General features: G+C 42.6%; 1 protein-coding gene across 1 annotated transcript in view; it reads right to left on the bottom strand.

The window, feature by feature from the left end:
* Window positions 1–1,682: 1,682 nt before the first annotated feature.
* LOC118401676 (apoptosis regulator Bcl-2-like) overlaps window positions 1,683–24,276 on the bottom strand; it is a 46,244-nt gene continuing 23,650 nt past the window's right edge. The window contains exon 2 of the mRNA XM_052476898.1: window positions 1,683–5,617. Within this exon, the coding sequence (XP_052332858.1) occupies window positions 5,483–5,617 (135 nt within the window). The 3' untranslated portion in view covers window positions 1,683–5,482. The remainder of the gene's footprint in view (window positions 5,618–24,276) is intronic.

The raw sequence follows: 24,276 nt of genomic DNA, 5'->3' as shown, positions 1-24,276 counted from the left end.
CCTGGCCTTTGAAGACAAGTGTGATATGAATGAGGAGGAAAGAGGGTGTAAAAACCAGACCTCGGGGCATTTGGTTTTTACACGTTGCATTTATCTGCAGTCGGAGAGGGCTGAGAAACTCTGCGTTTCAGGGGGGGCTTTGATGTCTTATGGGGTGCAGCTGCGGTTCCTCTGCAGAGCTCATTAGAATAGGAGGCTGTGGTTCCTCTGCAGAGCTCATTAGAATAGGAGGCTGTGGTTCCTCTGCAGAGCTCATTAGAATAGGAGGCTGCGGTTCCTCTGCAGAGCTCATTAGAATAGGAGGCTGTGGTTCCTCTGCAGAGCTCATTAGAATAGGAGGCTGCGGTTCCTCTGCAGAGCTCATTAGAATAGGAGGCTGTGGTTCCTCTGCAGAGCTCATTAGAATAGGAGGCTGCGGTTCCTCTGCAGAGCTCATTAGAATAGGAGGCTGTGGTTCCTCTGCAGAGCTCATTAGAATAGGAGGCTGCGGTTCCTCTGCAGAGCTCATTAGAATAGGAGGCTGCGGTTCCTCTGCAGAGCTCATTAGAATAGGAGGCTGCGGTTCCTCTGCAGAGCTCATTAGAATAGGAGGCTGCGGTTCCTCTGCAGAGCTCATTAGAATAGGAGGCTGCGGTTCCTCTGCAGAGCTCATTAGAATAGGAGGCTGCGGTTCCTCTGCAGAGCTCATTAGAATAGGAGGCTGCGGTTCCTCTGCAGAGCTCATTAGAATAGGAGGCTGCGGTTTCTCTGCAGAGATCATTAGAATAGGAGGCTGCGGTTCCTCTGCAGAGCTCATTAGAATAGGAGGCTGCGGTTCCTCTGCAGAGCTCATTAGAATAGGAGGCTGCGGTTCCTCTGCAGAGCTCATTAGAATAGGAGGCTGCGGTTTCTCTGCAGAGCTCATTAGAATAGGAGGCTGCGGTTCCTCTGCAGAGATCATTAGAATAAGGAGACTGCGGTTCCTCTGCAGAGCTCATTAGAATAGGAGGCTGCGGTTCCTCTGCAGAGCTCATTAGAATAGGAGGCTGCGGTTCCTCTGCAGAGCTCATTAGAATAGGAGGCTGCGGTTCCTCTGCAGAGCTCATTAGAATAGGAGGCTGCGGTTTCTCTGCAGAGCTCATTAGAATAGGAGGCTGCGGTTCCTCTGCAGAGCTCATTAGAATAGGAGGCTGCGGTTCCTCTGCAGAGCTCATTAGAATAGGAGGCTGTGGTTCCTGTGCAGAGCTCATTAGAATAGGAGGCTGCGGTTCCTCTGCAGAGCTCATTTGAATAGGAGTCTGCGGTTCCTCTGCAGAGCTCATTAGAATAGGAGGCTGCGGGACTCATACAGCCATGTCAAGCCAGCCACCCGTATGGACTGACTAGAAAGCAGCACACAGCCACACAGATGAGGAAAAGCACTATGATCACACTTCTCATAAAGGTCTCTCTCTTTCTCTTTCCCTCCCAATCCCTCTCTCTGTCATTCTCTCTATGTAGTAGTGCACAGACAGGGTGGATGACATATTTGAGATCAATATTGGTGTCCATTATTTTTCCATAAACACAATATAAAACAACCCCATCTTAAACATGAATGATTTTCTTTTGAGCAGAACATTGATTCACAAGCTGAATATCACCACCCAAAACAATATCAAACCACATGCTGAAAACACACATCACAAACTGCAAACTCATACTGCAGGAAAGATGTGGTTTATTGGGAACAGCACGATCCCATCTAGCTTATTGTGATACATACATAGCATAAACAATGGCGACACATTTGATTTGACCTCTTAAGTGCCACAGGTTGAGGATTATATTTACAACACTATAACCATGGTGTGATGTAGGCTCCACCCATTTAAACAGAATCACAGAAGGGAATATGAGAATGACTTCATACTTCAAATGACTCCTCCTCACATACAAACCTTTACACATTGTATTTATGAACAAGTCAGTTAGTGACTTTTTTTTATCTTGTGTTTAAACTCCTGAAAAAAATGTCATACTAATTTCTGTTTTCATATGAACATATCACTGGAGGGTTTATCATGAGTCTGGGGATTGACCTCTGTTATAATAGAAAAAGAATGGTGCCCTTGGTTATGATGATCTAGCAGGTCAAAGCACAAGACGTGGAGACTTTTCTGTCACTACATAAGCTTGAGAAGGAATTCATTACTATGTTAACAATTACCACACATACATGTATATCAATCAAGCACCGGTTAACACATGTCCAGATGGATGCATTCGGGTGCTACGGTATCTACTGAAATGTTATGAACAACACCAAGCAGGCTAATATTTACTGTCTCCCAAATAGCATCCTATTCCTGACATAGTGCACTACTTTACTATGGAATCCTTTGGTCCCGGGTCAAAAGTAGTGCACTATAAAGGGAATAGGTTGCCAGACATTGTCTTTACAACAACCTTTCCTGCAAAATCTCAATCCGACAATATTTAAAAGAAGTGAAAGTGAATTGGCATGTGTTTATCTCTTCATGCTACGCAATGTTACTTACAGGTTGACTTTGGTTTACAGCTTTCTATAACAATACTGTATCTGTGTGGCAGTTTGAAGCTATGAGTTAAGTTAAATCAGGACTAATACAGTACAGCAGTGTTAAACCAATATTAACACATTAACATGTCTTACACAGAAATGTTACTCTACTGTTGATACAATAGCAAATAGTGTATTGTTACAATGTGGTTCCTTGAATAAAACGAAAGATACGATTTCTCAAGACATTTGAGTGTCTCCGTGATCTTAACTTTTCATCTCGTCTATGATTTAAATATCTGTGTTCGGGTACCTCTCAATAAATAAAAAACATAAGTTGGTATTGTGTAACATCGAACATAAATATGGGTATACATAGTGAATACTCATTCTATGAAAACTTCAGACGACATGTGTTTTGCGTTGATAAAAGAAGACCGAAACAAAGAGAGAGATTTTTGGTGAGAGAAATCATCATATAAACGTGTGTGTGTGTGTGTGTGTGTGTGTGTGTGTGTGTGTGTGTGTGTGTGTGTGTGTGTGTGTGTGTGTGTGTGTGTGTGTGTGTGTGTTTGTGTGTAAGAGAGAGCAAAATAGTAAATATTATGGATAGTAAGCCTTTCCAGGAAGGTTATGTCATCTCCAACACTAGACAAACACCTAAAGTATTCTGGGAAATGATTGTTTACTCTAAAGAGATGTTGTGATCTGTGCCATTGCAGCGACAGACTCGGAGCAAGGGGGCTCAAATATATCAGTTACTGGGAATACAATGGATGTCACTTCAAAACAATAGAGAGTCTTTGTGTCCAATAGGGATTTTTCTTGTTGGGTATCCCATGTTGGAGTCTGCTACGGTTTGAGAAACTGAGAGAGGTGCACATTCGGAGGTCCTCCTAGATGTGGAATCAACCATTAGCGTAGGCCGTTGGGGGGTATGTGGGGCCTCTTTGTCCACTAGATCAGAGCCCAGAGGCAGCTGGAGGACATGTTCTGGGAGATTTGGCAGTTTGGTTCAGTCCCCTTTCAGCGGTGGCTTGGTCTGGGTGGGTGAGACCTTGAGTTCTGGTCATACATATGGGCAGAGGGGAGGGGGGGAGGAGAGAGAGAGAGGGAGAGGGAGTGGGAGAAAGAGAGAGAGAGAGCGAGAGAGAGAGTAATAACAAGAGGCAGTGAGAGTACAAGAAATGCATTTCAGAGACATCTGACGGGGAGGGAGTGACGTGAGGCCAAACAGAACCACGCCAGGCCATTCAGGGACACAGTTCTTCCTCCAAGTGAGACATCTTAGAACAAGCTATAGAGGCGCCTCTAGCAACTGGAGAGGGAGGCTCACTGTCACTGAACCTTTGGAATGAATCCACATCTTATGTTTGACCCCAACACCTTTATCTCTTTTTGTCTGTATCCACATTTCTGCTCATTCTATGACTTTCTCTCCCTCTTTTTGTCTCTCACACATTCTCTTTCTCTGTATCTACCTCTATCCCTCGATCCCCCTCTGATCTCGACTAAGCCAGAAATCCAGCGAGGTGGAATAATATTTCTCACTTTCTGTCAGAAACATCTGATCAAACAGCGGTTTGGGCTGCCAAAAGCTCTAACCAACCTGCTGTTCACACCTTCAATACCTCCCTCTCTCCTCTTTTCAATACCTCCCTGTATCCTCTCTTCAATACCTCCCTCTATCCTCTCTTCAATACCTCCCTCTATTCTCTCTTCAATACCTCCCTCTATCCTCTCTTCAATACCTCCCTCTATTCTCTCTTCAATACCTCCCTCTATCCTCTCTTCAATACCTCCCTCTATTCTCTCTTCAATACCTCCCTCTATCCTCTCTTCAATACCTCCCTCTATTCTCTCTTCAATACCTCCCTCTATCCTCTCTTCAATGCCTCCCTCTATTCTCTCTTCAATGCCTCCCTCTATTCTCTCTTCAATACCTCCCTCTATTCTCTCGTTAATACCTCCCTCTATTCTCTCTTCAATGCCTCCCTCTATTCTCTCTTCAATGCCTCCCTCTATTCTCTCTTCAATGCCTCCCTCTATTCTCTCTTCAATACCTCCCTCTATCTTTCTCTTTAATACCTCCCTCGATCTTTCTCTTATTACATTTCATATGGGTCAAATGCAAAAAAAGTGACTCTACTGCATTGTCCAACAGATCTCTCTAAGAGAGGCAGAGCAAGTTGTGTCTGTGGCGCCTAGAAGACGTGTTGTCAGAGCTGGTGTGTGTAACTAACTGTTCTGTGTTCAGAGTTCAGTGATGCTCCTGGTATCCTGGTATATTGCAGTATAGAAGCGGTGGGTGGACAGACACACCGTGCTGGTTAGTAGCGAGCTCCTTCCATTATACATTCAGAGCAGCTGTTGTGTGGAGGAAGTCCTTTGAAGGGAGTCCCTATAGCGGAACCTTTTGAAAAAACATTTTTGGTTCCAGGTAGAACCCTTTTGGGTTCCATGTAGAATCCTTTCCTCTGGGGGTTCTACATGGAACACCAAACAGTTCTACCTGAAACCAAAAAGGGTTCTCCTATGGGGACAGCCGAGGAACCATTTTGGAACCCTTCTTCTAAGGGTGTCTATGCTTTCTTTTGCTTCACCGACACATGCTACACAAGTCTACACGAGCACACAAAGGTTTCATGCTACAACTAGTACTCAAGCAGGCAGAACAAAAACGACACCAACCCTCCCTTCCTCTCGTCTCTTTTCAAGCCAAACTTTTTGTGATTACAGTTAAATGGCACAACTTTCATGACATATTTTCTTCTGTGTGGCCAGTGACTCCGTTTCCTGCTGTTGTTTGATTTGTGTCTGTTTTTTTAAGTGAGGGGTGAGGAATAGGGAGTTTTTTCAGAGAACGGGGAGAGAAGCTTTGAAGACAGGCAGGTTGGGGATCTTGGAGAGGGCCTTTGAAAAGAGAAAGGAGTGAGAGCAGGAGGGAGGGAGGACAAAAAGAAAGAGAGGGGGGGGACTCCTTCACTTCTGTGTAAGGTAAGCTCCGATGGTAAGGCTTGCGGCCCCCAGTGCAGCCAGGCCAAAGACAGTCTTGATGGACGGCCATGAATCGAACACGGAGTCCCTCTGTCTGTCATAGAGCTCAACAAAGGCCTCCTGAAAGATAGACAGTGAGAGAGGCAGAGTTAAAGAGACTGAACAGGATCTTAAGCACTTAGAAATGTGTAACATATTGTACAAATTTTAATTCGTAATTTATCATACAAAATTAATGCCATTGTACACAATTGTGCACAAAATTCGGGGACCCGTTTTGGCTTGTGAGCACAACATTCAAAACTACTGGCTGACATTATACAAAACCTTTATAATGCATCTTTAATACAAGCAGTGTGTGTATTCCCATGTTCAAAGCTTGCTGGGGGGTCTCCTTTGGACGTGCCTGCAGATCTAAATGCCCTTGGCCACCATCCAACTTCTGTGTTATTACATGCATGCAGGAAGCCGGATCCATTTCAAACCAGCGCCTCTCACACCCCTTGTGCCTACCCCTTCATAAACACCACACACGCATGAACAAACACACACACACACGCACACGCACACGCACACACACGCACACGCACACACACACACACACACACACACACACACACACACACACACACACACACACACACACACACCCTGGGATACTCATGGAAACAACCCAAGACAAACACTCCACATGAAAACACACTCTCAAACCCATGTCACGTGATACACTACTTCCTATTGATGTATTGATGGGAGTATACTGTATGTCAGGGATCATCAACTAGATACAGCCGCGGGCCGATTTTTTCTTGAGAGGAAGGTCGGGGGGCCAGAACATAATTACAAATAATTTGTAGACTGCAAAGAGACCACAAGAAGCCCAAACAGATATAATGTTTGACTCAAACATAATAATTTAAAATCTTGCGTACAACGATCACGTGTCTCTCTATTATGTGTTGGAAAACTTGGGAACAGATTTCTTAAATTAAAATAAATTGGAGCTGATTTCCTGGTGTTTTTACAGTCTTTTATGTCCAACAATTAATTAAAAAATAATTTTACTTTTATGCTCAGAAAACCTCAGGGGGCAAATAAAACCACCCACGGGCCAAATTCGGCCCGCAAGCCACTAGTTGGGGTCATTAATATATTTATGGCAAACACCATATAGCAGCTGTGATTCTCCATATACAGTGAGCACCAAATCTATTGGGACAGTAACAAATGTTTTGTTGTTTTGGCTCTGTACTCCAGCACTTTGGATTTGAAATGATACAATGACTATGAGGTTAAAATGCAGACCGTAAGCTTTAATATGAGGATATTTTCAATTATATCAGGTGAACTGTTTTGAAAATACTGCACTTCTTGTACCTCGTCCTCCCATTTTAGGGGACCGAAAGTACTCGTACAAATTCACTTGTAAGTGTATTAAAGTACAGTAGTCAAAAGTGTAGTATTTGGGCCCTTATTCCTAGCATGGAATGATTACATTGTGTCTCTACAAACTTGTTGGATGCATTTGCAGTTTGTTTTGCCTCTGTAACTTTCTCACTCATCATTATTCACGATTCATTCAGGATTATCCATAATCATGGTAGCATCCACATTAATGTTGAAGTGTTTAGAAACATATTCTAATCTTATTTACAATAAAAGTGACTCAAAAATGACACAATACATTATTTACCATTTATTTCTATTGGGCACAAAATCATCTGAAACACAACCATTGTGCTGGGAATACGGGACCAAATATTACACCTTTGACTACTTTAATGCACATATAAGTGAATTTGTCCCAATACTTTTGGTCCCCTAAAATGGGGGGGGGACTATGTACAGAAAGTGTTCACCCGATATGGATGAAAAAACGCTCAAATGAAAGCTGACAGTCTGCACTTTGACCTCATAGTCATTGTATCATTTTAACACGTGCCACTGCCTAAATACTTTAGGAACTTCATGGTCCTACAACAGGCTGTTAAAGGTGCAACTGCTTCTCCCTAATCTCAGTGAATACAGCCTTTTATAAAACCACCACATATTGTATGTCCTTTTATTGTACAGTATGATATCCACCCTGGCTCAATGTATTTATGACCCATTTGTTGTATGAGGAAATCAAGACGTCCGTTTATAAACCTTCAGGCCTTGACAGTGGAAACAGCTGTACAGGAAGCTACAGTACAAAGATCCCCCCCCCCCCCAGAAAACCCCATAAATGGTTGCTGTTGATTGTTCTGTATCAAACTGGTCAATGTGGGAAGGAGTGCACCATTGGCTATAAGAGGGGTGTGAGGGTTGAGGGATCAGGACACATGATTGTGTAGCCTTTTCCTCAGAGCTGAAGGAAGCCCCGTTGCTCAAACCCCTGCCCTACAGTAAATCCCTAAACCTAGACGGGTAATACATTGTCGTTACAGCAGTAGCACTAACCCTAACCGAGACTGTCTCAACATTGACAATCATATAAGATAATAAACAATTCATTTGAGATGCAATGGATTATAGGTACAAAACACACACAGTAGTGGAGTACTGTTATGACTGGTAACCTGAATTCAATTCTACTTTATTAGTCCCCTGAGGGCCACGTCTACTTCAGCCTGTCCTGATTAGATCAAGACTACATTTACCTACATGAATTATGTTATGCACTATTTGTAAAGCAACACAAAATATATGTTTGTTTTAAATTTGCCCTTGAGAGAGAAACTGGGGCATCTTCTTTGAAGATTCATATTGTTATTAAATATTTCCAGAAAAGCAACGCAAACCCTCACAGGATGACTAAAAAAGGCAATCGGTTTCAAACGGCTACAGAAAAGTATTTCCTGACTCCCTCCTCTCTCTCTCCCTCCTCTCTCTCTCCCTCCTCTCTCTCTCCCTCCTCTCTCTCTCCCTCCTCTCTCTCTCCCTCCTCTCTCTCTCCCTCCTCTCTCTCTCCTTTCCTGTAGCGTTCCTGGGGCCAGAGGCCATTGACACAGTCAGGAGAAAGATCAGATCAGCAGTGTCTTCATGTTAGGCCCTCTGGCATCGAAACAACCATTCCTCGTCAGACATCATTCACTTAACCAACAGACATGTATCCTATTGTTAGCATTGTTATAATTATTTTTTGTTGTTGTTGCTGAAATTAGTTTAATAGAAAAATATAGAATGCAAAAATTACCAATTGAAAAGGCATGTACTGTGGGTCATTCAACACACTGAAAATGCTCCCTCTCCCCCTCCCTGATAATACCCACCCACCAACACACACCCTTCCATCCCTCTCCCTTCATCCTATAAGGCAGTTTTCAGGTATTAATTAGGGTACCTCAGTCAGACCTCCTACTGTGAGGAATGTGCTCCTCTGGCAAAAACACAGGTTTCCTGATAACCCTCTTTTCCCACCCACCAAAGGAAAAACAGTTTGACAAACAGAGACAACTACACAGACCTGGTACTGGATGCTTCTAACAGCATGACCTTACTGCCCTTAGTATGATACAGCTCCAGTAGGTACATGATTCAATGGCAGAGAGACAATGTGCATCATGTTTGAGCAACCAAAAATGCAATGTCAATGAAATGTGCAGCCTGTCAAAATAATTAAAGTGGAATTAACAGCATTTTCCCAACATTAAATCTTATTCAAATCTGTTCTTTTACACTCCCAGGAAGAATATGATACATTTAGAAAAATGTTCTGACAAGCCAGTACTTAGATATGGTCATTTTCACATTTTCATAAATTCTTAGAATGTGTGGGAATGACGTTTACTAAGGCATTTGTTGAAATTCTACAGCAATATAGTGCTGGAAAGCAGTCGTGCGTTTAAATAATTCATTAACACTGCAATAAATAAAACCTCATTTAAAAAATCTGGCTCGTCCAGGACCAGTGTCTACGCAGACCGGTGCACCATAGCCAATCAAAGCTACAGAGGTCCTTTATGCAAACCAGCCATTTGCCACACAGGCCTGCCATCATTCACTTTCACTTTCAACAGCACAACAGCAGAACATTAGAACGCATTCGCCATAATCCACAAAATACACCTGAATGGATTTCTGTAAATACAGTGCATTCAGAAAGTACTCAGGCCCCTTCCCTTTTTCCACATTTTGTTACGTTACAGCCTTTTTCTAAAATCGGGTTAAATAAATAAAAATCCTCATCAATCTACACACAATACCCCATACTGACAAAGTGAAAACAGGTTTTTCGAAATGTTTGCAAATGTGTTACAAATACAAAACAGTAATACCTTATTTACACAAGTATTCAGACCCTTTGTTCTGAGACTCGCAATTGAGCTCAGGTACATTCTGTTTCCATTGATCATCCTTGAGAGGTTTCTACAACTTGGTGAGAGTCCACCTGTGGTAAATTCAATTGATTGGACATGATTTGGAAAGGCACACACCTGTATATATAAGGTCCCACAGTTGACAATGCACGTCAGAGCAAAAACCAAGCCATGAGGTTGAAGGAATTGTCCATAGAGATCTGAGACAGGATTGTGTCGAGGCACAGATCTGGGGAAGGGTAACAAAACATTTCTGCAGTATTGAAAGTCCCGAAGAACACAGTGGCCTCCATCATTCTTAAATGGAAGATGTTTGGAACCACCAAAACTCTTCCTAGACCTGGCCACAAGGCCAAACAGCAATTGGAGGAGAAGGGACTTGATCAGGGAGGTGACCAAGAACCCGATGGTCACTCTGACAGAGCTCTAGAGTTCCTCTGTGGAGATGGGTAAACCTTCCAGAAGGACAACCATCTCTGCAGCTCTCCTCCAATCAGGCCTTTATGGTAGAGTGGCCAGATGGAAGACACTCCTCAGTAAAAGGCACATGACAGTCCACTTGAAGTTTGTCAAAAGGCACTTCAAGACTCTCAGACCATGAGAAACAAGATTCTCTGGTCTGATGCAACCAAGATTGAACTCTTTAGCCTGAATGCCAAGAGTCACGTCTGGAGGAAACCTGGCACCATCCCTACGGTGAAGCATGGTGGTGGCAGCATCATGCTGTGGGGATGTTTTTAGCGGCAGGGACTGAGAGACTAGTCAGGATAGAGGGAAAAATGAACGGAGCAAAGTACAGAGAGCTCCTTCATGAAAACCTGATCCAGAACACTCAGGACCTCAGACTGGGGCGAAGGTTCACCTTCCAACAGGACAACGACCCGAAGCACATAGCCAAGACAACGCAGCAGTGGCTTCGGGAAAAGTCTGTGAATGTCCGTGAGTGGCCCAGCCAGAGCCTGGACTTGAACTTGATCGAACATCTCTGAAGAGACCTGAAAATAGCTGTACAGCGACACTCCCCATCCAACCTGACAGAGCTTGCGAGGATCTGCAGAGAAGAATGGGAGAAACTCCCCAAATACAGGTGTGCCAAGCTTGTAGCATCATACCAAAGAAGACCCAAGGCTGTAATCACTGTCAAACGTGCTTCAACAAAGTGCTGAGTAAAGGATCTGAATACTTATGCAAATGTATCATCAGTTAATTTTTTTATATACATAAAATAAATGTTTTTCTTTGTCATTATGGGGTGTAGATTGATGAGGGGGAAAAACAATTTAATCCATTTTAGAATAAGGCTGTAATGTAACACAATGTGAAATAAGTCTCTGTGTCTGAATACTTTCCGAATGCACTGTAAAATGAACAGAGTAGCAGCAGTGTATGTGAAGTGTGTGTGTGCGTGTGTGTGTAGAGTCTAGTCACTTCCGGCGCCGACAGAGATGGCCGCCTCGCTTCGCGTTCCTAGGAAACTATGCAGTTATTTGTTTTTTTACGTGTTATTTCTTACATTAGTACCCCAGGTCATCTTAGGTTTCATTACATACAGTCGAGAAGAACTACTGAATATAAGATCAACGTCAACTCACCATCAGTACGACCAAGAATATGTTTTCCGCGACGCGGATCCTGTGTTCTGCCTTACAAACAGGTCAACGGAATTGATTCCATGCAGCGACCCCCCCCCCAAAAAAAAACGACTTCGTAAAAGAGGGAAACGTAGCGGTCTTCTGGTCAGACTCCGGACACGGGCACATCGCGCACCACTCCCTAGCATTCTAGGTTGATGAAATCCGAGCAAGGGTAGCATTCCAGAGGGACATCAGAGACTGTAACGTCCTCTGCTTCACGGAAACATGGCTCACTGGGAAGACGCTATCCGGGGCGGTTCAGCCAACGGGTTTCTCCACGCATCGCGCCGACAGAAACAAACATCTTTCTGGTAAGAAGAGTGGCGGGGGCGTGTGCCTCATGACTAACGAGACATGGTGTGATGAAAGAAACATACAGGAACTCAAATCCTTCTGTTCACCTGATTTAGAATTCCTCACAATCAAATGTAGACGGCATTATCTACCAACAGAATTCTCTTCGATTATAATCACAGCCGTATATACCCCCAAGCAGACACATCGATGGCTCTGAACAAACTTTATTTAACTCTTTGCAAACTGGAAACCATTTATCCGGAGGCTGCATTCATTGTAGCTGGGGATTTTAACAAAGCTAATCTGAAAACAAGACTCCCTAAATTTTATCAGCATATCGATTGCGCAACCAGGGGTGGTAAAACCTTGGATCATTGTTACTCTAACTTCCGCGACGCATATAAGGCCCTGCCCCGCCCCCCTTTCGGAAAAGCTGACCACGACTCCATTTTGTTGATCCCTGCCTACAGACAGAAACTTAAACAAGAGGCTCCCACGCTGAGGTCTGTCCAACGCTGGTCCGACCAAGCTGACTCCACACTCCAAGACTGCTTCTATCACGTGGACTGGGACATGTTTCGTGTTGCGTCAGATAAAAATATTGACGAATACGCTGATTCGGTGTGCGAGTTCATGAGAACGTGCGTTGAAGATGTTGTTCCCATAGCAACGATAAAAACATTCCCTAACCAGAAACCGTGGATTGATGGCAGCATTCGCGTGAAACTGAAAGCGCAAACCACTGCTTTTAATCAGGGCAAAGTGTCTGGTAACATGACCGAATACAAACAGTGCAGCTATTCCCTCCGCAAGGCTATCAAACAAGCTAAGCGTCAGTACAGAGACAAAGTAGAATCTCAATTCAACGGCTCAGACACAAGAGGCATGTGGCAGGGTCTACAGTCAATCACGGACTACAAGAAGAAACCCAGCCCAGTCACGGACCAGGATGTCTTGCTCCCAGGCAGACTAAATAACTTTTTTGCCCGCTTTGAGGACAATACAGTGCCACTGACATGCCCTGCAACGAAAACATGCGGTCTCTCCTTCACTGCAGCCGAGGTGAGTAAGACATTTAAACGTGTTAACCCTCGCAAGGCTGCAGGCCCAGACGGCCCAGAGACTAGTCAAGGACCATATCACCTCCACCCTACCTGACACCCTAGACCCACTCCAATTTGCTTACCGCACAAATAGGTCCACAGACGATGCAATCTCAACCACACTGCACACTGCCCTAACCCACCTGGACAAGAGGAATACCTATGTGAGAATGCTGTTCATCGACTACAGCTCGGCATTCAACACCATAGTACCCTCCAAGCTCGTCATCAAGCTCGAGACCCTGGGTCTCGACCCCGCCCTGTGCAACTGGGTACTGGACTTCCTGACGGGCCGCCCCCAGGTGTTGAGGGTAGGCAACAACATCTCCTCCCCGCTGATCCTCAACACGGGGGCCCCACAAGGGTGCGTTCTGAGCCCTCTCCTGTACTCCCTGTTCACCCACGACTGCGTGGCCACGCACGCCTCCAACTCAATCATCAAGTTGCGGACGACACAACAGTGGTAGGCTTGATTACCAACAACGACGAGATGGCCTACAGGGAGGAGGTGAGGGCCCTCGGAGTGTGGTGTCGGGAAAATAACCTCACACTCAACGTCAACAAAACTAAGGAGATGATTGTGGACTTCAGGAAACAGCAGAGGGAACACCCCCCTATCCAAATTGATGGAACAGTAGTGGAGAGGGTAGCAAGTTTTAAGTTCCTCGGCATACACATCACAGACAAACTGAATTGGTCCACTCACACTGACAGCGTCGTGAAGAAGGCGCAGCAGCGCCTCTTCAACCTCAGGAGGCTGAAGAAATTCGGCTTGTCACCAAAAGCACTCACAAACTTCTACAGATGCACAATCGAGAGCATCCTGGCGGGCTGTATCACCGCCTGGTACGGCAACTGCTCCACCCTCAACCGTAAGGCTCTCCAGAGGGTAGTGAGGTCTGCACAACGCATCACCGGTGGCAAACTACCTGCCCTCCAGGACACCTACACCACCCGATGTTACAGGAAGGCCATAAAGATCATCAAGGACATCAACCACCTGAGCCACTGCCTGTTCACCCCGCTATCATCCAGAAGGCGAGGTTAGTACAGGTGCATCAAAGCTGGGACCGAGAGACTGAAAAACAGCTTCTATCTCAAGGCCATCAGACTGTTAAACAGCCACCCCTAACATTGAGTGGCTGCTGCCAACACACTGTCATTGACACTGACCCAACTCCAGCCACTTTAATAATGGGAATTGATGGGAAATTATGTAAATATATCACTAGCCACTTTAAACAATGCTACCTTATATAATGTTACTTACCCTACATTATTCATCTCATATGCATACGTATATACTGTACTCTATATCATCGACTGCATCCTTATGTAATACATGTATCACTAGCCACTTTAACTATGCCACTTTGTTTACTTTGTCTACATACTCATCTCATATGTATATACTGTACTCGATACCATCTACTGTATGCTGCCCTGTACCATCACTCATTCATATATCCTTATGTACATATTCTTTATCCCCTTACACTGTGTATAAGACAGTAGTTTTGGAATTGTTAGTTAGATTACTTGTTGGTTATCACTGCATTGTCGGAACTAGAAGCACAAGCATTTCGCTACACTCGCATTAACATCTGCTAACCATGTGTATGTGACAAATACAATTTGATTTGATTTGATTTGAGTGTACATAGAGCCAGTGCAAGAGAGTCCAGAACAATAAATAGTTAAGGGGGTCAATGTAGATTTTCCGGCTAGGCATTTGATTATCTGTTCAGTAGTCTTATGGTTTGGGGGTAGAAGGTGTCTTTTGGCCACTGACTTGGCGCTCCAGTACCGCTTGCCGTGCGCTAGCAGAGAGAACAGTCTATGACTTTGGTGGCTGGAGTCTTTGACAATGTTTAGGTCCTTCCTCTGACACTGCCTGGTATAGAGGTCCTGGATGGCAGAAAGCTTGGCCCCATTGACATACTGGCCCGTACACACTACCCTCTGTAGTGCCTTGTGGTCGGATGCCAGGCAGTTGCCATACCAAGCCGTTATGCAGCCAGTCAAGATGCTCTCAATGGTGCTGCTGTATAACTTTTTGAGGATCTGAGGGCACATGCCAAATTTCTTCAGCCTCCTGTGGGGGAAGAGGCGTTGTCGTGCCCTCTTCACAACTGTGTTGGTGTATTTGGACCATGATAGGTCCTTTATGATGTGGACAGAGGAACTTGAAGCTCTCGACCCGCTCTACCACAGCCCGTTGATGTGAATGGGGGCTTGTTCAGCCCTCCATTTCCTGTAGTCCACGATAAGCTCCTTTGTCTTGAGGGAGAGGTTGTTCTCCTGGCACCACACTACCAGGTCTCTGACCTCCTCCCTATAGGCTGTCTCATCGTCGTCGGTGATCAGGCCTCCCGCCTTCATGTCGTCGGCAAACTTGATGGTGTTGGAGTCGTGTGCATATACAGTACCAGTCAAAAGTTTGGACACACCTACTCTATTTGCTTATTTGAGCTGTTGTTGCCATAATATGGACTTGGTATTGTACCAAATAGGACTATCTTCTGTATACCACCCCTACCGTGTCACACCACAACTGATTGGCTCAAACACATGAAGGAAAGAAATTCTACAAATGACCTTTTAACAAGGCACACCTGTTAATTGAAATGCATTCCAGGTGACTACCTCATGAAACAGGTTGAGAGAATGTCAAGACTGTGCAAAGCTGCCATCAAGGAAAAGGGTGGCTACTTTGAAGAATCTCAAATATAAAATATATTTTTATTGTTTACCACTTTGTTGGTTACTACATGATTCCATATGTGTTATGTCATATTTTTGACGTCTTCACTATTATTCTACAATGTAGAAAATAGTCAAAATATAGAAAAATGCTGGAATGAGAAGGTGTGTCCAAACTTTTGACTGGTACTGTATGTGAAAATGTTAATATTTTCTCCTACAACCTTATCAAAATAATCCATACAATTTACTATACTCCTGAAAGAATGCCTGTAAGGCACCCAGAAATGTGATATCGCTGTTGGAGATGCAAAAAACCCCAAAAGGAACCGTATTACGTATGCTGTGGTCCTTTGACAAAGTGACACCATTTTGGGCTAATGTCTGTGCGATCATATTGTGTCTAGTCATTTATATCCATCCGTCTCCACAACTGTGTATGTTTTGGAAAAGTAAATATTGGTGACCAAAGAAAGTTTTGTTAACCTACGTGTAATTGCTGCAAAAAAAATCTAACTATCATTTGAAAAGCATCATGTTCACCTTCAATAACTGTCAAGGGGTTCGTAACTGGTGGCATGGAAGTCACACGCAGGAGAGCAGAACTTGGTAAATAGCCGGAGCCGTTTAACGTACATAACTACCGGCATACAAAAGTAACAAAACACATGGGCACAAAAACCCGTATCGCACCAGTCACTTAAAGCACACGTACTTACAACAAACAATTCCCGACAAGGACATGGGGGAAACAGAGGGAACATATACAACATGTAATTAGGGAATTGAAACTAGGTGAGTGCGACAACCAGACAAAACTGATGGAACATGTAAAATAGATCGATGATGGCTAAAACGCCGCCCAAACAAGGGAGAGGAACCGACTTCGGCAGAAGTCGTTACAATGACGAACTGGAGGGCTGAACTATGTAGTTCTATTCCATTCGATTCTGAGTTTTTGAAAGCTGGGCAGAGAAGGGACGTGTTTGAGAAGGTCTGTTAGTCTTATATTGACCATCTTGAGGATTGTGACATTTCCATGTGAGGGGGATTTGATGTATGTATATGTGTATTGAAAGGGGAAGCTACTGTGTATTTTTGTGTGTTCGTGGACAGGCGTGGGCATGTTGTGGCGTGTATCAATTGTGGTAGTTGTGTTGTTTTTGTGTTGTTTCAGTTTATTTCGGTTTCATTTTTGCTTTGATGTTTGTACTTATATATATTTTTTAAAGAGAGTTATTATATATTCCGGTCCTATACATTGAATGTTTTGTATGTGACAACTGGGTTAACATTCCATTTTTAGAAAAGCCCAGAAGGTTGATGTGTGTAATAACTTCGGACAGGAAGCACCAAGGGTTGAGGGGCTACAGAGGGTCAGTCAGTCAGGTGGATATCATAAGACCATGGTGTGGTACTGTATCATGCTCTCTAGTTCAGCTCCCAGACACCAGTTAGGATAACATGTGACTACTGTTGAAAAAAACAACAACTAGAGGTTAGTCTCTCTCTCTCCACTCTCCCTCTCTCCTCTCTCTCCCTCCCTCTCACCCTTCTTCCCTCCCCTTTGCCAAATGCAAGGTCCGAGGAGACAGGGAAGTGGCCTTTAGCTTACGCTGAGATAGTGAAATATCATTACGCTATCCACAATAACAAAAACAAGACAAGTAGTTTGCCCTTCACCAAGACCATCTTCTAGTTTCAGTAGGTGATTGGCTGGGGAATCAGTCCAAGGTTACCTTTCTTTCAGCGCTGAAGATCACCAAGAGTGTTTTGTTGATTGACACTTTTTAAAAGGTCAGGAGTCACACGGGTGCAAAGAATCTAACAAAAATCTATCCCAACCTTGTCAGGCTCAGTAAATATTTTTTTCTTTATATTTATGAAAACATTCACATTGCCACATATCACATCCCTTGGAGACCCACAGCAGTACTCTCTGGGAAAAAGGAGAGAAACAAAATGAGGGAAAGAGAGGATCACTGGTTTACTTTTCTCACCAGCAGGACTGTCTTCTCTTGACCTCTGGTTTACTTTTCTCACCAGTAGGACTGTCTTCTCGACCTCTGGTTTACTTTTCTCACCAGTAGGACTGTCTTCTCTTGACCTCTGGTTTACTTTTCTCACCAGTAGGACTGTCTTCTCTTGACCTCTGGTTTACTTTTCTCACCAGTAGGAATGTCTTCTCTTGACCTCTGGTTTACTTTTCTCACCAGTAGGACTGTCTTCTCGACCTCTGGTTTACTTTTCTCACCAGTAGGACTGTCTTCTCTTAACCTCTGGTTTACTTTTCTCACCAGTAGGAATGTCTTCTCTTGACCTCTGGTTTACTTTTCTCACCAGTAGGACTGTCTTCTCTTGACCTCTGGTTTACTTTTCTCACCAGTAGGACTGTCTTCTCTTGACCTCTGGTTTACTTTTCTCACCAGTAGGACTGTATTCTCTTGACCTCTGGTTTACTTTTCTCACCAGTAGGACTGTCTTCTCTTTCTTGACCTCTGGTTTGCTTTTCTCACGATGCAGATCTTCAGCATTGTCTCTTGTAGAGTGTCCCTCGGTGTAGTGGGAGTTTAACTATACTGTCCCTAAGAGTGGAACAGGAAATTCCCAAATTCCTCTCCAGTCCTGGGTATCCTGGGTTTCCCCTGTTCGTTAGTGTGAATGGATAACTAGCCCACACTTGCCTTGTGTGTGGCAGGCAGGCAGGCAGGCAGGCAGGCAGGCCCTTTGCCAAAACAGATCAATTATTAAGCCAGTTATCTTTGTTGTTTTACATTTCGCTGGCTAATTACGGCCAGCCTGGGAGTTCTCTTCTCCTTATTACGGCCACAGAGAAGGAGGGATGAGAGGAGGAGGAGGATAAAAGATGACATTCATCTAAACGTTGTGTCTTCAGAGCAACATCCACTAAAGCAAGCGTGTCCCATGATGTGTCTGCTCTACACTACCATAACATACACAAAGGGTATAGCACATACTCTGCAGACAGGACATTAAAGTGTGTTGTCTAACGAGGATCTTGCTGTTTCCCCCAAAGCTCATTAAACATAAAACTCATAGAGAAAGAAGTCTGTGAGGGGAAGAGGGTGGGCAGAGAGAAAGAAGTCTGTGAGGGGAAGTGGGTGGGCAAAGAGAAAGAAGTCTGTGAGGGGAAGAGGGTGGGCAGAGAGAAAGAAGTCTGTGAGGGGAAGAGGGTGGGCAGAGAGAAAGAAGTCTGTGAGGGGAAGAGTGTGGGCAGAGAGAAAGAATACTGTGAGGGGAAGAGGGTGGGCAGAGAGAAAGAAGTATGTGAGGGGAAGAGGGTGGGCAGAGAGAAAGAAGTCTGTGAGGGGAAGAGGGTGGGCAGAGAGAAAGAAGTCTGTGAGGGGAAGAGGGTGGGCAGAGAGAAAGAAGTCTGTGAGGGGAAGAGGGTGGGCAGAGAGAAAGAAGTATGTGAGGGGAAGAGGGTGGGCAGAGAGAAAGAAGTATGTGAGGGGAAGAGGGTGGGCAGAGAGAAAGAAGTATGTGAGGGGAAGAGGGTGGGCAGAGAGAAAGAAGTCTGTGAGGGGAAGAGGGTGGGCAGAGAGAAAGAAGTCTGTGAGGGGAAGAGGGTGGGCAGAGAGAAAGAAGTCTGTGTGGGGAAGACGGTGGGCAGAGAGAAAGAAGTCTGTGAGGGGAAGAGTGTGGGCAGAGAGAGAATACTGTGAGGGGAAGAGGGTGGGCAGAGAGAAAGAAGTATGTGAGGGGAAGAGGGTGGGCAGAGAGAAAGAAGTCTGTGAGGGGAAGAGGGTGGGCAGAGAGAAAGAAGTCTGTGAGGGGAAGAGGGTGGGCAGAGAGAAAGAAGTCTGTGAGGGGAAGAGGGTGGGCAGAGAGAAGGAAGTCTGTGAGGGGAAGAGAGAAAGAAGTCTGTGAGGGGAAGAGGGTGGGCAGAGAGAAAGAAGGAGGCAGATAAGGGAAAGGCTAAAGAAACAGAAAAACAGAAACTATAAGCTAGCTATTGGGGAGAATCTCTCATTGAGTAAATATTGCTACATTTGTTTATTGATCAAGCAGGAAATCTTGCCTGTATCTATACATATTTATGTTTAAAATGTGCAACTAGGGTTGTTGCAGTGACCATATTACCTCCACATTGACGGTCACGAGTCATGAAGGCAGTCAAATTACACGTGACCGTTTAGTCACGGTAATGAGGTTTTTCCAAGCTCTTATGCTGCTGATGGTCATTAGTAGCCCACCAAACTGGCTAACAGCCTGTCACTCAACACTCTATTGTCCCTCTTTGTTAACCACTCAACACAGAATAGGCGCATGTGCACACTCCCTCAAATCGTTTGGAGAAAATATCCTTTCTATTTTATTCAGCTTTGTTCAATTGTATTCTTCATACTATAAAATAATGCCACAGATTCTAAGCAAATCTTGTCTGCTAAATGAACTAGTGTAGCCCACAGCCATTTGCCATGTACAGATCAGGACCCAACATAAGAGCAACTCAACTATTCTGTTCTTCTGAAATAGATACATTTTCTTCATTTCCTGCTGTTTAAAATAAATCATGGATTTATTGTGAAGTTGTAGGTTATATTACATGGATTTATTGTGAAGTTGTAGGTTATATTACATGGATTTGTTGTGAAGTTGTAGGTTATATTACATGGATTTGTTGTGAAGTTGTAGGTTATATTACATGGATTTGTTGTGAAGTTGTAGGTTATATTACATGGATTTGTTGTGAAGTTGTAGGTTATATTACATGGATTTGTTGTGAAGTTGTAGGTTATATTACATGGATTTGTTGTGAAGTTGTAGGTTATATTACATGGATTTGTTGTGAAGTTGTAGGTTATATTACATGGATTTATTGTGAAGTTGTAGGTTATATTACATGGATTTGTTGTGAAGTTGTAGGTTATATTACATGGATTTGTTGTGAAGTTGTAGGTTATATTACATGGATTTATTGTGAAGTTGTAGGTTATATTACATGGATTTATTGTGAAGTTGTAGGTTATATTACATGGATTTATTGTGAAGTTGTAGGTTATATTACATGGATTTATTGTGAAGTTGTAAGTTATATTACATGGATTTGTTGTGAAGTTGTAGGTTATATTACATGGATTTATTGTGAAGTTGTAGGTTATATTACATGGATTTGTTGTGAAGTTGTAGGTTATATTACATGGATTTATTGTGAAGTTGTAGGTTATATTACATGGATTTGTTGTGAAGTTGTAGGTTATATTACATTTACATTTACATTTAAGTCATTTAGCAGACGCTCTTATCCAGAGGACTTACAATTACATGGATTTGTTGTGAAGTTGTAGGTTATATTACATGGATTTATTGTGAAGTTGTAGGTTATATTACATGGATTTGTTGTGAAGTTGTAGGTTATATTACATGGATTTGTTGTGAAGTTGTAGGTTATATTACATGGATTTGTTGTGAAGTTGTAGGTTATATTACATGGATTTATTGTGAAGTTGTAGGTTATATTACATGGATTTGTTGTGAAGTTGTAGGTTATATTACATGGATTTATTGTGAAGTTGTAGGTTATATTACATGGATTTATTGTGAAGTTGTAGGTTATATTACATGGATTTGTTGTGAAGTTGTAGGTTATATTACATGGATTTATTGTGAAGTTGTAGGTTATATTACATGGATTTATTGTGAAGTTGTAAGTTATATTACATGGATTTGTTGTGAAGTTGTAGGTTATATTACATGGATTTATTGTGAAGTTGTAGGTTATATTACATGGATTTGTTGTGAAGTTGTAGGTTATATTACATGGATTTATTGTGAAGTTGTAGGTTATATTACATGGATTTGTTGTGAAGTTGTAGGTTATATTACATGGATTTGTTGTGAAGTTGTAGGTTATATTACATGGATTTATTGTGAAGTTGTAGGTTATATTACATGGATTTGTTGTGAAGTTGTAGGTTATATTACATGGATTTGTTGTGAAGTTGTAGGTTATATTACATGGATTTGTTGTGAAGTTGTAGGTTATATTACATGGATTTATTGTGAAGTTGTAGGTTATATTACATGGATTTGTTGTGAAGTTGTAGGTTATATTACATGGATTTGTTGTGAAGTTGTAGGTTATATTACATGGATTTATTGTGAAGTTGTAGGTTATATTACATGGATTTATTGTGAAGTTGTAGGTCATATTACATGGATTTATTGTGAAGTTGTAGGTTATATTACATGGATTTATTGTGAAGTTGTAAGTTATATTACATGGATTTGTTGTGAAGTTGTAGGTTATATTACATGGATTTATTGTGAAGTTGTAGGTTATATTACATGGATTTGTTGTGAAGTTGTAGGTTATATTACATGGATTTATTGTGAAGTTGTAGGTTAATTACATGGATTTGTTGTGAAGTTGTAGGTTATATTACATGGATTTGTTGTGAAGTTGTAGGTTATATTACATGGATTTATTGTGAAGTTGTAGGTTATATTACATGGATTTGTTGTGAAGTTGTAGGTTATATTACATGGATTTGTTGTGAAGTTGTAGGTTATATTACATGGATTTGTTGTGAAGTTGTAGGTTATATTACATGGATTTATTGTGAAGTTGTAGGTTATATTACATGGATTTGTTGTGAAGTTGTAGGTTATATTACATGGATTTGTTGTGAAGTTGTAGGTTATATTACATGGATTTGTTTATTGTAGGTAGGTATATTACATGGATTTATTGTGAAGTTGTAGGTTATATTACATGGATTTATTTGAAGTTGTGTTATATTACATGGATTTGTTGTGAAGTTGTAGGTTATATTACATGGATTTATTGTGAAGTTGTAGGTTATATTACATGGATTTGTTGTGAAGTTGTAGGTTATATTACATGGATTTATTGTGAAGTTGTAGGTTATATTACATGGATTTGTTGTGAAGTTGTAGGTTATATTACATGGATTTGTTGTGAAGTTGTAGGTTATATTACATGGATTTGTTGTGAAGTTGTAGGTTATATTACATGGATTTGTTGTGAAGTTGTAGGTTATATTACATGGATTTGTTGTGAAGTTGTAGGTTATATTACATGGATTTGTTGTGAAGTTGTAGGTTATATTACATGGATTTATAGACGTTTTAAAATGTAGATGTTCCAAAGGTTTGCATCAGTGTGGAAGCCAGGAGATGCTAAATGTGTTTATGTTAATTAACGGTCGATTACCGTGAGGCCGACAGTTATTTGCTTGACAATCACCGGCTGACGAAATGTTGTGACCATCACAGCCCTATGTGCAACCTAAACAGATGCCATCCAGACATCATCCACACAATCCTGTCCACTCCAGACAAAATAGGTGACAAGACGGCAACCTCGAGTCTGAGGCGACCAGGTCGCTCGGTGAGTCTCTGGAGTGTCATCCATTGACCTGCTGCCTGCTGGAAAACAGATGACTGAGGAGTTTTCAGACACTCATTACCCAGAAAAAAACCATGGCGTCAACAGCATAGGCTAAGGAGATAAAGCTAGGGACACTGTCTGAGTCCTTGGATAGCATCGGTATTAGGAAACACACAGAAGCAAACTGAAAGCGTGGCTGTACAGTCACAAAGAAAATAGAGAAGGGGAGCTATAATCAATCCATCTGGAATGTTCGTTTTGTGAGGGGGGGGGGTTAAAGCAACAACAAGCAATATAACTTTTAATTTATCATACTAGCTACCAAATCATAGAGAATGGGTATCGAATGGGAAGAGAGGTCACTTAACTGTACGTTGCTACTGTAGAGATGCCTACTTAGGACAAGGACATACTGAAAAACATGTCATGCATTATCATGACAATATGCCTGCTTCCACCTAATGGCAAGTTTCAATGCATGTCTGACCATGATCATCTTTGATAAAGAGGACATGACTGTATGTTTAAATGAAGTAATATCAGCGATCATGCTGGATTGTTTGGCCATATGTCTGTGTTTTAGGTAGAGGCTGCACTATTACTGGGGGAAAATGCCATGGAACAAGTGAACTCTATCCTCTCCAAAATAACCTGCAAATGGCCCCGTTGCTTCTGATAAATATTCTAATATGTGTCAGCATCATGGGTGTGTTTACAAAACAGTGAGCTCCCACGGGTCTTCTTCTCCTCTCCTGGAACATGTAACGTGATAGCCCAGTAAATCACCAGAGGCTGTCATGACAGTTCACATTTTGATCATCTCAATTATTCATCTTTTAACACCGCCAGCAGACCTCTTTATGCATGTGACAGACATACTGTTCCACGGGAGTAGGGAGAAGGAGTAACTGTAGGCCTGCAGTGTATTTTGGATTTATGTTCCTCAGTGACAGTAAAACAAGAGTGAAATCAGATCCTATTTAGGTGGGTGTATGACACCTTGGCTCTTTCATATCATATACTGTTGACTCTTTGAATTGTAAAAACAACTCTCATATTCTACAAACAACCTTTGTTACCCTTGACTGAACTCCAGTGTAATTTGATTATAGTTGGTCCTGTATTGTAACAGAATTCATTGTATGAGACATCTTTGATCCTGAAGCAAACCAAGAGCAGTTTGACCTGGCTGGATGCAGACAGACTGCGTCTCCTACCTGATTGGTTAGCTTCCTACCTCCTCCTGTCCAGGCTGGGTGGATTAGTTTATCGGCGCTCTGCAGCACACCTTAGTCTACGCTCAGAGCTCAGAGAGCATATTATTTACAGGCACAGTGGGGCACATTCTGAATAAACATGACAG

This window comes from Oncorhynchus keta, chromosome 23 (genome assembly GCF_023373465.1).
Source record: "Oncorhynchus keta strain PuntledgeMale-10-30-2019 chromosome 23, Oket_V2, whole genome shotgun sequence".
In the NCBI taxonomy this organism is placed as follows: Eukaryota; Metazoa; Chordata; class Actinopteri; order Salmoniformes; family Salmonidae; genus Oncorhynchus; species Oncorhynchus keta.
The sequence above is the reverse complement of the archived record's forward strand: the minus strand, read 5'-3'. Positions and strand labels throughout refer to the sequence as shown.